The sequence below is a fragment of the Ascaphus truei genome, chromosome 2, assembly GCF_040206685.1.
Source record: "Ascaphus truei isolate aAscTru1 chromosome 2, aAscTru1.hap1, whole genome shotgun sequence".
Taxonomy (NCBI): Eukaryota; Metazoa; Chordata; class Amphibia; order Anura; family Ascaphidae; genus Ascaphus; species Ascaphus truei.
The window spans coordinates 445,638,778-445,652,686 of NC_134484.1; the positions used below are offsets into that span (position 1 = coordinate 445,638,778).

The window sequence follows — 13,909 nt, forward strand, 5'->3', positions numbered from 1 at the left end:
ACATACATGTCTATTGCTGTTCCTATTGATGTAATTGTTTATTACCTCCCAATAAATACTGTTCCCCATACTCTGTGTGTGTATTACTGTGCATATTGTCTTGGGAAGGGTTATCTTACTATGTGAGGCTCCTTCTAAGGTGGAGGCGCTGTTTAGTAGATATACATACACCCCAGGCTGCCCTGTGGCAGGCCTCCTGTTTTCCACACAGGTATAGCAGCACACATAGTCGCCCTGACACAGGGATAAAGGGGGCCACATCTGGGACGCTTGTTATGTTTTCTGCTGCTTCCTTGACCCCTCCCCAGTATAAATTTGCCAAGATGTCAAACACCCCCCAAAAACTAAAATAAGTGGAATTTGGGAGCGTTAGTCAACAACAATCAGATTTAAATAGGGAGCCCCCCAATTGAAGTCTACGAGATGCCTGATAGTACAAAATAAGTGAGACTGGCAGTTCCCACCCACTCCTGCAGCACATGCATGTGGCATTTCTTAGGCCTTGGGCATGGTCAGCGCTTATGCGCTGACCCGTGCTGCTGCTTGGCACTGAGCCCCTGCAGCCGCAATGAGAGCGGCTTTAGCAGCGGCTCGCGCACGCGTCAGCACGCTTGGGGAAGCGTGTGTCTGACGGAGTCTTGAGGTTTTCTTGCTTGCCGGAGCGCAGGGCCGGTCACGTGAGCGGTTCGCCCAATGAGGGCGAACCAGCTCCGTGACGTCACTGGCCCGCCCCCGTCCCGCCCCCTGACGGCGCGCTGTGTAAAGCACCGCTTTCCCTGAGCCTCAGAGCGCCTCCGCACTGTTTGGGGCACTATGTCCCAGGCCTAAGGCTGACTCCCCGCTGGCGCGGAGTGCGCTCATGCTTGGAGAGTGCTCCAAGCATAAGCGCCGGGTGTCCTGCATTTACGCTCGCGCGCGGGGAGGGGGCATTGCGGGTAGTTGAGCACGCGGGAAAGTATAATTTTTTTGTTTATCTAAGCGCCGAGCGCGGGTGTGCCCGCGCAGGAGCGCGCACAGCGTGAACGGGGATTTACATATCTATATATGTAAGTAACCGCCGCCCGCTCAGCGCCAGTGGGGACGCAGCCTTATCTGGCATCTCACCTGTCTCCCCTACAATCTATCCTAAACGCTGCTGCCAGAATCACTGTACTCTTTCCTAAATCTGTCTCAGCGTCTCCCCTCCTGAAATCCCTCTCCTGGCTTCCGATCAAATCCCGCATCTCACACTCAATTCTCCTGCTCACTTTTAAAGCTTTACATTCTTCTGCCCCTCCTTACATCTCAGCCCTAATTACTCGTTATGCACCATCCCGACTCTTGTGTTCTTCTCAAGGATGTCTTCTTTCTACCCCCTTTGTATCTAAAGCCCTCTCCCATCCTAAACCTTTCTCACTTTCTGCTCCACACCTCTGGAATGCCCTTCCCCGCAATACCCGACTAGCCCCCTCGCTATCCACCTTTAAGACCCACCTAAAGACACACCTGCTTAAAGAAGCATATGAATAGCACTGGATAATCATGGACACATGATACATAAAGCTTGGCCCCCTGCAGACGCACTTACAGTACTAGAATTCCCTCCTGCTGTCTCTGTACGTTCTTCCTACCAATTAGATTGTAAGCTCCTCGGAGCAGGGACTCCTCTTCCTTAATGTTACTTTTATGTCTGAAGCACTTATTCCCATGACCTGTTATTTATATTATTTGTTATTTATATGATATGTATTACTACTGTGAAGCGCTATGTACATTTATGGCGCTATATAAATAAAGACATACAATACAATAGATCCTCTATTTATTATTATACATTTCTACATTGCATATTAAACTCCCATAAGATTCCTTATTATTTGCTGATGTGTAAAAGCCCTTGCATCCCCCCCCATTAATACCACGCTGTATGCTGGGAATAATACTATCACCGGGCTGCCCCTGCCTCCCTGCTGCCTGCTCACGTGACCCCCTCCTTGCACCCGTGATCCACGTTTTCCAGGCAACCTACGCTCCTCCTTCCCCTCCTGTCAGCCAGAGGGGGAGGGGGGGGCTTGCCCGCGACGTCACTACCCCGCGCGTCACTCCTCTCCCCCCCCTCCTTGCGCATGCGCACTGCCGCCCCCTCCGTGCGTGTCTTCGCTCCCGCAGGGGGAGAGAGGGGGGGGTGGAAGTTACACACACGGAGGTTGTCGCGCAGTGTGACTCGCACAGGATCCGTGGCGACCGTACGAGGGGCTCTGTCTCAGCCCAAGCAAACGCAGCAGCGGGTGTGAGAGCCGGCGCTGCGCACAGGAGAAGCCCCCCCCAGGGGCTGTGACGCAGCAGAGAGGGGAGAGTCCGGACACCCCCTGGCCCCCCTCCCTCCTTTGTTGTTATCCCCCCGGGGTGAGCCGGGGCCTCCTCCTCCCCGGTCCCCCCTCCCCCTCCGGGCCCCCCCTCATCCTCTCCCTCCCACCCCCTTGTGTCATCACCACGACGATGCGACGGCCCGAGCCCGGGGAGGATCAATGCGGCCCCCTTCCCTAGGATGTCATCCGAGGACAAGAGCCTAGAGCCCGCCTGTCAGCAGCAGCAGCCCGGGCCCCCGCCGCCGGCCCCCGCCAGCCCCGCAGCCACGGACAAAAGACCCCGGGGCCGGCCCCGGAAAGATGGCGCCTCCCCCCTCCAGAGGGCCCGCAAGAAGTAAGTGTCCTTCCTCCCCCCTGCCCGGGGGGGGGGGGGGCTGAGTGTGCCCGGTGTCGTGGTGGTGGCGGCCCCCTCCTCCTCCTGGGCTCACGCTGCTCTTGATCCTGTTTGTCTGTCTCCAGTAATACTGTCTCTGGGGTTTAGCCTGGCACAGAAGCGTCTCTGCTGGCAGGAGGAGAGGAGGAGGAGGTGGTGGTGGTGGGGGAGGAGGAGGATGTAGTGGGGGAGGTGGTGGTGGTGGTGGAGGAGGAGGATGGGTGACGTGCGGGGAGAGCCTTCGGTTTCCTGGAATAGCTTGTTCCTCTTTACTTTCCTTCTCAAACAGTGTCTCTCTTCCCCCCCCCCCCCCCCCCCCGGCACAGAGTAGGCATCTCCACTATCTGCTTTACCCATGTCGGGTGTCTCCACTTGCCAACCTAACCCATGGGCATCTCAATGACCTGCCAGATCTCCTCTACCCAGCCTGACATCGTCACCACTACTGCCCTCCCCCCCCAAAAAAAACCAACACAATACTTCTGTCAGACGCCATGTAAACTTGATATCTCTATGATGTGTCAATATAAATACCATCAAGATCCCCTGCCAAATTAACCCATGTGTCCACACCAGGCATCTCCATCACCTGCCAAGTCTGACCATGTCTCCTCGCTACAAATCTCCTTGAACCCCATTGTGGCCAGACTTTTTAATGTTCACACTCTGTGTAACCCCCATGCCCATACCACTCACTCTCCACACCCTTGCTGATTAACAGACTTCTGTCTAGATCAGACATCCCAATTCTCAACTTATACCTGATACCGCCTTCGTTTACCCACCGCTACCTACATTGTCTGAACCGGACTATCCACTTACCCCCTCTTGTAATTAGAACTACTGCACCTTGGCCTGACACAGACCCTGCCAGCATAACTTTTCTGGGCCTCAATGCCTTCTACCCACTTCACCTGCTATACTCTCCAACTGACAGCTCCGGACATCTCTGTAATTTGCCCATGTAGGTGCCCCTGGTTGCTGAACCAGTCAACTCAACCACCTTTAAACACAACTCCTTGGGTTAGAAATGTCCACATTCTTCCCACATAGACTCGTATTTGCACAAGATTTTTTATTTATTTATAAAAATGTTTTACAAGGCAGTAATACATTGAGAGTTACCTCTCGTTTTCAAGTATGTCATGGGCACAGAGTTATCCAAGATATCCATGCTCCCTGAGTGGAGCCTAAACTGGACCTCCTTGCCCATGCCAAACTTCTCTGCCACCTGCCCACACATCTGTGTTGTCCTCATAATTCTACCAACATAGATCCCTTGTCTAGAGGTGATGACTTGGCACCTAGCACTGCAGCCTCCTGCTAATACAACCCCTCTATTCTTGGAATAAACACCTTGGCCCTTTGTTAACAGTACACATATCCCCTGTGAATGAAACAGGTCCCTTTGACCCATATTAACTCAGATCTCCTGTGCTTGAACTAGACCCCTCTGTGCCCTGTTAACAGAGACCCCCTTGTGCTAGGAACAGACACTTCTGTCCCTTTTTAACACAGACCTCCTTGTGGTAAGATCACACTCCTCTGCCCCCTGTTAACGCAAAGCCTTGTGCTTGAAGGCAGTCCCTCCTGTAACGTAGACTCCCTGTGCTTGAGCAGGACACTTCTATTATTGCAGACCTGTGGGTTAAGATTTGACACACTACTCCTATAAACAGACCATTTTTCATACTTCTAGTATCTTTAACACCGTACCAAAACATACACCTTGCCCCCAGAGAACACACAGCTGTATCACAAACCCCCTGCACAAGTACCCGCCCTTGTAACCCTGATGTATCAGTCTAGTGAATGAACACATAATTGTTTATTAACTAATAGCACACTTAAATTGTTATGCAAAATAAATCTGAGAGTAAAAGAATACATTTTAGCCTGTGTCTGCATTGTTCCATTTGGATCTCTAGGAACTATATTAGACCGATTAAGTCTCTCATGCCAGCTTTTACTCTCAACATAAAATTTCTAACATTTTCTGTTATGTTGGTGGATTTGTTACTTTAGTGGCATATACAAACACTGTAATTATGGTTATGTTTTTATTCTGCATCTGGAGAAAGGCGACAACGTAATTTATGAGGTGGTTAGACCCTTTTCGCCATCATTATGATTCTGTATTATCTCTCTAATGAGCAGGTTGCTAAACTCCTTCACATTTTTGGCATGTCGGTAAACCTGTATTTTCAGGAAAAGTCAGGGGGTTGTGCTAAATAAAACCCATGGCAATTCCCAAACCTGGGCCCATGGATTATACTAAATAATAGTGAATTAAGGAGACTCATGGTTGCATCTGAAATATGTATCGAATTTGTGATAGGAATTAAGTTTGTTTATTTTTTGCAACTGTTGGCTGAATTTCCCTCCTGGGAGAGCAACAGTTTAAAACCAGTATGGCCTCAAATATTGAAGCATTGTACACATTGGCAGCTTTGTGCTAAGATATGGATGTGCTGGTGCAACATGAAGGCAGAAATAATTTCCTAATAATAATAACGTTTTGGTACCTGATGCAAAGAGTGCAAAAAGAGGTTAAGAAGGTGATTAATTATTTTTGGTTCTGTTTCAAATAAAACTGTTGTATCAGCTTGCATGATGCTTCATCTAATGTGGTTCTCGTCTTAATGGGATTTTTAACGCTGTAGGGCTCACGTAATAGGTCATTCAAGGAATTACTGCACATATAACTCAAATGCTATTACGTTTTGATGCAGTAAAACACTATTTTGCCATATTCCTTTGCCCTTTCATCTGCTTAACAGGAACTTGGATGAATTGCACACTTCTTGGTGTGTGATGTGAATACGATATAGCAGTGCTTCCGATTTTGCTTTGAGAACGCACAATACATTTATACCGGCCTCTTGCGTTATGTGAACCACACGTAAACCACCTTCACGAGCATTGGAAAATCATATATTTGATCAATTCGTTTCATTTGTATCCCCTGTAAGGTTCACATTAAACCAGCATTTCTCTGGCCTCTGTTTTCATTGTAAGGCACTGCCGGGCGATATTGGCACCTGTTGAGGACAAAAAACCTTCCATATTTTGGTTAGTGAATTCAGATACATGTTTTTTTTTCTTTTCTTTGGGATGAGTAGCAGCAGAAGGAATGAGTCGCCAGCGTTCCTATAGTGAATTCTTCAAGGTGGATTTGCTTAGGATTTGTTTTTAGTCAATTCATTGTACAGGGTCTTGCACCAAAGCGCCAGTACTGAAAGTGTTTATAAATGTTGGTATTTTTGTTCTTTGTGGTCATGATTGATTCCTAGCACTGCACGGTGTGATTGTTACAAATTAGCTCAGTCCTAATGAAGCATAAATTAGAAAAGCCCCAGCAGACAACTCATTGCTGCTTTTGTCTAATGTTGGTTAACCTAAAATAATATATGCTGCACACAGGGGCACACACGAAGTGCTGATACAGGTTGGCACACTGGGGTGGTTGCGATGACACTTGATGCAAGTGCCACATAGTGTTGTGTTGATTTCTTGTGGTGATGAAGAAAAGCTGTTGATTTAAGTGATGCTTGTTTAGCACAAAGCAGATAGTCTTTTGTTGTTTCCACCTTTTAAAGCCGGACCATAACTTGCGGCCTGTGATCCACATCCAGCCTGTAAAGGATCATAGTTACCCATGGCCGGCTGCTGCTCTATTTGCTGCCTTGGATGCTGTGACATAAGATCTGGTTTCCTTACGCTTGTTCCATCAGACAAGTATAATTTGTCATACTGAAACCAACCCCTTAAAGTTTGATCATGAAAATATCTGCTACAAATGCTAACCGTATTTGTGAAATGTTAACACTTTTTTTTTGTTTTTAATTAAAAAGTTACAATGCTAAAATGTGTAATGTAAGTGTTATAAAATATAACTAATATTGCATTTGAATACTAATTCACCCACCCTTTTGTTTGTTTTTCCTGAATCGGAAGTCTTTTTGCGCACTGTTCTAACAAGAAGCTGCTGTGTACTATTGGAAATGTGCAATCATATTCAATGTTGGGGGTAAAATACATTCTGCACCAACCAATAATACAAATTCACAATCTCATGCAGAGCTGAGCACAACAAAGAAAAAGCTAAGACTAGATCTAAAACTAGAAATGTGGCACAGAACGCAGTGGCATGGTATAACACAGCGGTGTGCAAACGGGGGGGGGGGGGGAGGGAGGGGCGTGAGAATTTCTAGGGGAGGTGCGGCGGTTACAGAGGCCCCACGCTCTTCCCCATGGTATTTGAATTAAATGCTGGGAGAGGTGTGAGACCTCTGTAACTCACTTACCTGTTCTCTGCCGGGTCTTCGGCGAAGCGTCACCATGTTAACACGCGACGGGTCACGTGACGTCACATGACCCGCGACATCATTTGACGCCGAGTCTTTGGAAAGGGGGGGGGGGAGGGGGTGGCTTGAACGCTACGGCTCCCGGACAGGGGGGGGGGGGAGCAGCTTGAGGTTTGCGCACCCCTGGTATAACAAATGAAAATACAGATTTATTCATTAGTGAAATCTATGCAAGTTTGATTTCTTAAATACAGTTGTACAATATACTGAAATTGTTAGACTATTGCACAATAAAAATAGCCTCTGTTCAAAAATGGGAATGAACCATTTGTCCCATAGTTAATATTATGTTTACTAGGTAGTGACAACACGTACAATATATTATTGGCTTCCTGAATATTAAAGAGGAGTGCACAATTTCCACTTCTAGCAAATTGTAAATTTGATGGACACACTGGCTCGTATTTACTAAGCAGTGCTAAGCCATAAGGCACCGAACAAGCAATTCACGTGATAGGAGATCAAGGTGCCATACAACGTAGGCCCTTATTCTGCACCTAGACACATTCCTGAATGGGACATTTGGTTGCGGCTGTTTCCCTGACTCGCTGCTGGAATGCCGACCGCTTCTAAGGTAAGTTTTATTGCCGTTTAGGGTCGGGTGTTAATGTAAGACGTTTTAGTGCTTAGGGTGAGGTTAATAAAAGCAATTTTAGTGCTTGGGGCACATGTTTTTTTTTTTTAGGGTGAGGGCTTAGGGTAGGGTGTTTAGGGTGAGGGCTTAGGGTAGGGTGTTTAGGCACTTTAGCGGCAAAGTGGCCAGTGGCGACAGGTTCCGGTGGTGGGGCAAATCACGGCGAAGCGCCGGTGGCCATTTAGTTGCAGCGAAATCACTGCGCCCAAATGTCCTAGACTAGACAAGTTCTACATCCATTTGGACTGTCTTGTGCTGAAAATCCCCAGAGACTGCATAAGGGAGGCTGTACTGAAAAATGTGTCCTCAATTCCAGCTTCAGCAGATAAGGAATTTGACCCTTGGCACTGTTGCGTAATCACCGGCCATATGGAATCTTGACATGAATGGGGAGTAAAGCAGCATTAAGTAAATATGGGCTTACCTATAGGAACATGCTAAATGACGACTGTAGACACATCCGTATTCTACACATCTCTGGGATGGATGTACAATATGTGTAATATTACCTCATTCATTCATAATTGGTACAGTTTTATAGATGTACATTGGTAAGGGGGATAGTATCCTGAATGTTTCCTGTATAACAGGGCTAGTTCTTTGAATTTTAAGAATAAATAAATATGGATGACTGAATACAATTATACTGCCATTATTAATAAATTCATCTATCGAGCACATGGCAAATAAAGCCCAGATCCTTAAAAACCATGTGAATGGGTAACGATTGGTGTTGTCTTTAATTTTTAGTCCTGATTGTGAACATTAGCCCAGTATATGTATGTGTATTTAAAACAAAAAAACAATCCCCTTCTCATTCACTGAATTCATGCTTTATCTAACTCATGCTAACATCTAATAGAAAGTATTTGTTGGAAAAAAATCTGTTTGAAATACTTTATTCTTTTATTTTATTACTTTAATGGTTCTCGGTCAGCTACATGGAACCTGTGGAACATGCCAATATCCTTGGTTCACTTGGTCCTACGAGGGACTGTCCCATAACCAAGTTGGTCCCTCGGAGTAGACAGGATATAACAGTAGTCCTGCCTAACACCGCATTTTTTCCAGAATGAAAACTCTGAAGCTTAACTAACGCCTCCCCCCTCCCTTCCCTCCCCCCCCCCCCTTCCCTCCCCCCCCCCTTCCCTCCTCCCCCCCCCCCTTCCCATTTCACCGGTGTTATACTTCCTGGCCATTTAAAATATATAGTTAATTGGCTTTCCAACAAGAAGCCGCAACCGATGCTGTTGCAGGTTCCGTGTAATTTGTCATCAATTTTTATTTCCCAGGAGGGAACACCGGTAAGTATCTTGGGTCCCCATAACTAAAAAGAATGGGGGTTAACTCCTGGAGACCCCTTGTTCCCACGCTGTAAAAAAGGATGAAAAACATGACTGCTCTAAATCTCATGTTTACATTTCATCGACATGTCAAAGTATATTCACTGGTGAACGTGGTATTAAAACTTGGACAATCTGATATCCCACTAACCGTTAAGTGATCACACCGTGTAATGAACAGGTGGATAAACAGGCTGTGTATATATGTGCAGTATTTTTTACATATTTGTTTTATATTTATATAGTTACATAGTGGCGATGGTGCAAAGAAGATTGGAAGGTGGAAATGTTTTATGAAAGTTCTTGTGTAATATGCTTGTTGGCAATGCATATTTTAAGCCTGTGTTAATCCCTTCAGAATCTATCCATGAGCAGGGTAAGGGACCTGAAAACCTATTTTGTGTAAAATTTTAATTTAGCTGCAATAATATAGTATTTGCAGCCATGACTTTGGTTCGGCTCATAAATGCAGAGGATATATTGAGTGATCTGTTTATGGAAATTCTTTAACTGGATCCTTCAGTGGTATCTCACAGATCCATTTGGCATTAAGTTCATTATTGCTGCTTAGTTTTGGCTGAAATAAAGCCAAGCACACACTGAAAGTCCATTGTGTCCCATTGATTACTTAAACAGTTGGTTTCCCTAACCTTAGTAACTTTTTCTGTGGCCAAGTCATAATTTACGTAAACATAAAATGTATTTTGCAAATGAAAGTATTGACCTCCTAAATTATGGATGAATTGAGCATTCTAAATGTCAATTTTGACAGCGGTTTTGATCCTGTTGGCTGTGGACTGGCTGAGGCAACCATGGTGTCACATGCTTGGGGAAGAAGGATAACACAGTAACACAAAGTACTCACCCATTACAGGCATAGACAGGATATTTATTTCCATACAGTCACATTGATAAGAGTGAAACCAAAAATAGAAAATGTGCCATTCGTTTCATATAAACCAAATCTTGAATTTGTGTAGAAATGTAAAATATGACAACCGTCGATTACTTATTGTATTTTTTCCACTCTTAATAATGCGATTTGACCTGACTTGAATATTTTTTCCTCATTGTTTATCCGTATAATACAATGGGCTTTTTTGCTAGACTCTGTCCTAATATTTTTTGCTATATTAATTATAATAACTTTCATGTATTGTTTTTCTCCCACTGGGACTCAAAGCGCTTCACAGTTACAGTATTGCGCTCGGTACGCAGCACATAGGATTGTTACACAGTCCCTGCCCGGTGGAGCTTACAATCTATGTTTTTGGTGCCTTAGACACAGGGAGATAAAGTGACTTGCCCAAGGTCACAAGGAGCTGACACCGGGAATTTTACCAGGTTTCCCTGATTCAAGCTCAGTGTTAATGTTATCAGAGTCCGTGTCTTTAGGCTGGGATTATACAGCCGAACTGCAGGGCGCACGCGCATCTGTGATGTCACATTAGCGACATCGGAGAGCGACATGTGCACAAGCGCTTGCTACTGTGCGCAGCTGCAGGATGAAATCTGCTTTTTGATTGGATGGCCGTGTCCTGTGAGGCGGCAGTCGCAACCAGAAAACACATTTTGAAAACACTTCAGCTGTCGCCTGCATTGCAGTAGCAAGCGGCGCAACAGTCGCGGTTGGTATAAGCGTTTTCAGTGTATGCATAGAATTTGTTTTGGCGCCACACGCGTTTTTCTGTATAATCACGGCCTTGCTCGGTCAGCCGCTCCTTCTACCTTTACGTTTTTTTTTACAGTATGATGGTCACTTTTATTTATTTTTTGCTCTATTTTTAATGTTATAGTATATATTTTCAGGCCTAGCCTATGCTGCCATATCCATTGTCTGTCCCGAACTGCTTCTGTGGCCTTCTAATCATTCCTCATTGTCCTTCTAGTAGTAACTCGGCTATCTGTTATTGTTACAAGTGCAGCAGTATTTGCCGGTCTCTAGCCTCTGTCCTCTAAGGAGAAATAGCTTTGTCGGTTGGTAAGTCCAGTTAATGTAATACCTCCTTAATTTTTCTGGTAGTGAATACTTGATCAGCTCTAAAGCTGTGGAGCTCATTCGGTAGAACAGTAGTAATTGTGGCAAAGTGACTGCTTTATGTTTTACACCTATTTTTCCAACAGAGTTGCGCTGGCGTCATTTTTTCACGTTTCACTTCACTCGGTAGTAAAAAGACTTAAAGCTAAAGTTCACAGACCTCTGGATTGTCCTGTTGGAATTAAACTGGTTTTCACAGCTCATTTGCATGTCATTACCCAGAATTCCTGGCTGCAGCGGTAGCACTGTATGCTTAGGAGATGATGGGGAAAGGCAGGTTTGTGTACGTGTCTAAGACATGTGAATGTACTCACGTGGTATTTTTATTTGCATACTGTACATTGGAGGGTTTTTGTCACTTACTCGCCATAACTTTGTCTGGTTTAAAGAACTAGTAATTTAGTTTTATGGCGGTATACTCAATGGGGTTAATGGTACATTCAGATCTATATAAAAGACATAAAAAATATATTGGGTGCAAATAATCCCATGACTGGGTACACCAAACAAAATGGAGCCCCAATAATGAATAAAACAACTGTCAGGTACAGAAACTCCGTTTCAGCACATGGCCCTTTGTCAGGAGGAGATATTTCATGGTGGTAGGACTTCTTCTTTGCTCCTTATTGAAAGCCATACAGCAGCCCCTCGTAGGCGATGGGCGGCCATGACCGGGGGGGCAAGGCCTCCCTCATCACTGCGGGTGGTCTCTGGCCGTTCATGCGGCCGGGAGGGGGAGGAGCTATAGGAATGTAAAGCACAGCTGGGAGCGGGCGCGCTCATTCTGCTCCCGGTTGTGGCGATTTTCCCACCCACCTGTCCCTTATGGATGCAAAGGATGGCATGTAATCAGTGTTTGGCCACTTGTTTTGACAACGAGTAGAGACGATGGTTATCATTGTTGGCTACTGAACTATATTGCCTGTGAATATTGTTAACGTGTATCATTGTTAATTTTACAGTGTGATGTCTAAATACTTTCCAAAGAAATTAAAAGGACTGAAGTTCCTAAAAGAGGGGTCAGTTTGCTTTTGCAGTTGGGGGGGTAAGTGCTTGTCCTTGCCAGGCGGGACCTGGGGGTAGAAGCGAGTGGGCGGGGTCAGGTGGACGTGACTTTTGGGTGCCCATTCGCGAGAATGCACAGCTCACGTGGGCATGGCTACTGTTTACGTGAGCAGCGGATCAAGGCCCGGCTGTCCCTTCACCTAACTTAGTAAGCGAGCATTCTGGCAGGAACTCGCAGTTACTCTGTTGTTATTGTTTAATAAACACAGCCGCTGCCTTTTATACCTGCAGACAGTCTGTCGTTGTTTGTATGTGTTTATGTGGGTAATGGTTAACACGGGGAGGGGGCTCCCTCGCAGCCTTCCTGGTCGGCCCTCCAGGGCACTGTGCTGTAACACAGAAGAGATTGCAGTAGTGTGACTTGCTCGGTGTGCTGCTTATTGATTCTGAATTTGGGGCTCAATGTACCCAACAATAGCAAGCATAAAGGATAGGAAGGAACTATTTGACCTATAAAAGCAATGAGTACTTTCTGAGTCGGTCTCCTGCTAAAATATCAAACTTGACATGGATGTTGCTCTCAGAAGGCTGCACCTGGGTTGAAGGGTTTTCTTAATTTTGCCATGTCCAACTATTGGTACCTTGCATTGAAAGCGTTTAAATATCATCTACCTTCTACTAATTATACATTTTTGTTGTAAGTTTCTCCAGTTAATATTTCTTTTAGTGAAACAAACACAAGCCTCTTTAATGAATCCTCTGCTCTGTTAGTGCTGCTGTGCACTCGTAGGCACACTGAGGAATTTGCCGCAGCTTTCTTTGCTTGATTAAACTCCACTTCTAGCTCAATCAGCATAGGTCCTTGTTTTTTACCAGAGCTAAGTTTAGAGCATGACTTTGTCACGTTAAACATGTTTTCGGTGGTTAAGCAAAGGTTACATGTGGGGTAAGTGCTTGAACTTGATTGTATCATCAGTATACCCTTCTATGTGGCACTGTTGCTTTAATTCCTTGTGGAGGATACTGCTTGAGCTCTGGGGTTGGCTGTTGCAGGCTCGCCGCCTGCAAGATGACGTGCCTCTATCTGAAAGTGAAAGGCCGCGTTGCTTTGTGGGATCTCCGATCGGCTGCTAATCCAGTGACACACAACCTGTAGCTGTGGAGCTGGGTACAGCTCTGTCCAGCCACTGGGCCTGCAGCACATTGCTTTGCAGCGCGAAAGGAAGTTATTCCTGGGCGAAGCTATGAAGTTGCAGGCTTCTGAGGCTTGATTGTGGGAATGCTCTCCGGGTTGCTTCATTCGAGCTGTTTTAACCCCTGTGCACTTGGAAGAGCCTATTCTAAACAGATGAGGTCAGGCACACCAACAAAAGTAAAGTAGAAACAGTAGTTTACTTTAACGCTGCATATGGCGAGCCGACGTTTCGGCACCCGGCAGTGCCTTCTGCAAGGGATGCGCCTGGAAGTGCCTGCGATGTGATGCTCTGCACAATGTCGGCGGCTGCAGCCGGTACCATTGCTATCCTGCTCATGCCTCACATGCAGAATGATGTTAACTGTCTCAAATAGCTCACGTTTTTGTTTTGAGTGATATTTTATTATAAGATTGCCTTTAAACATTGTATCTGTTTATTTACCAGATTGTAAAATCATTGTTGTTTTTTTTATTTTGGATGAATATTGGGGTAAAATAACATTTGCATAGTTAAATAGTGGCTTGGGTTACGACCTGTGAATTTTTCACATTTGCTAGTTGGAAGATAAATGAGATTATGCTTTTAAGCTTAAATGTAAGAAATGG

At 45.5% G+C, this 13,909-nt stretch overlaps 1 protein-coding gene across 11 annotated transcripts in view; it reads left to right on the forward strand.

The window, feature by feature from the left end:
* The first annotated feature begins 2,102 nt into the window (after nt 1-2,102).
* The window catches only part of KMT2C (lysine methyltransferase 2C), a 236,661-nt gene continuing 224,854 nt past the window's right edge, over nt 2,103-13,909 (forward strand). For 8 of the 11 annotated variants that reach the window (XM_075587876.1, XM_075587879.1, XM_075587889.1 and 5 more), the window contains exon 1: nt 2,104-2,682. In XM_075587876.1, coding sequence (XP_075443991.1) covers nt 2,528-2,682 — 155 coding nt within the window. In that variant the 5' untranslated portion in view covers nt 2,104-2,527. Of the gene's footprint in view, nt 2,683-13,261; nt 13,462-13,909 lie in introns of those variants that run through there. The other 3 variants (XM_075587878.1, XM_075587888.1, XM_075587883.1) reach the window with 3 other exon arrangements.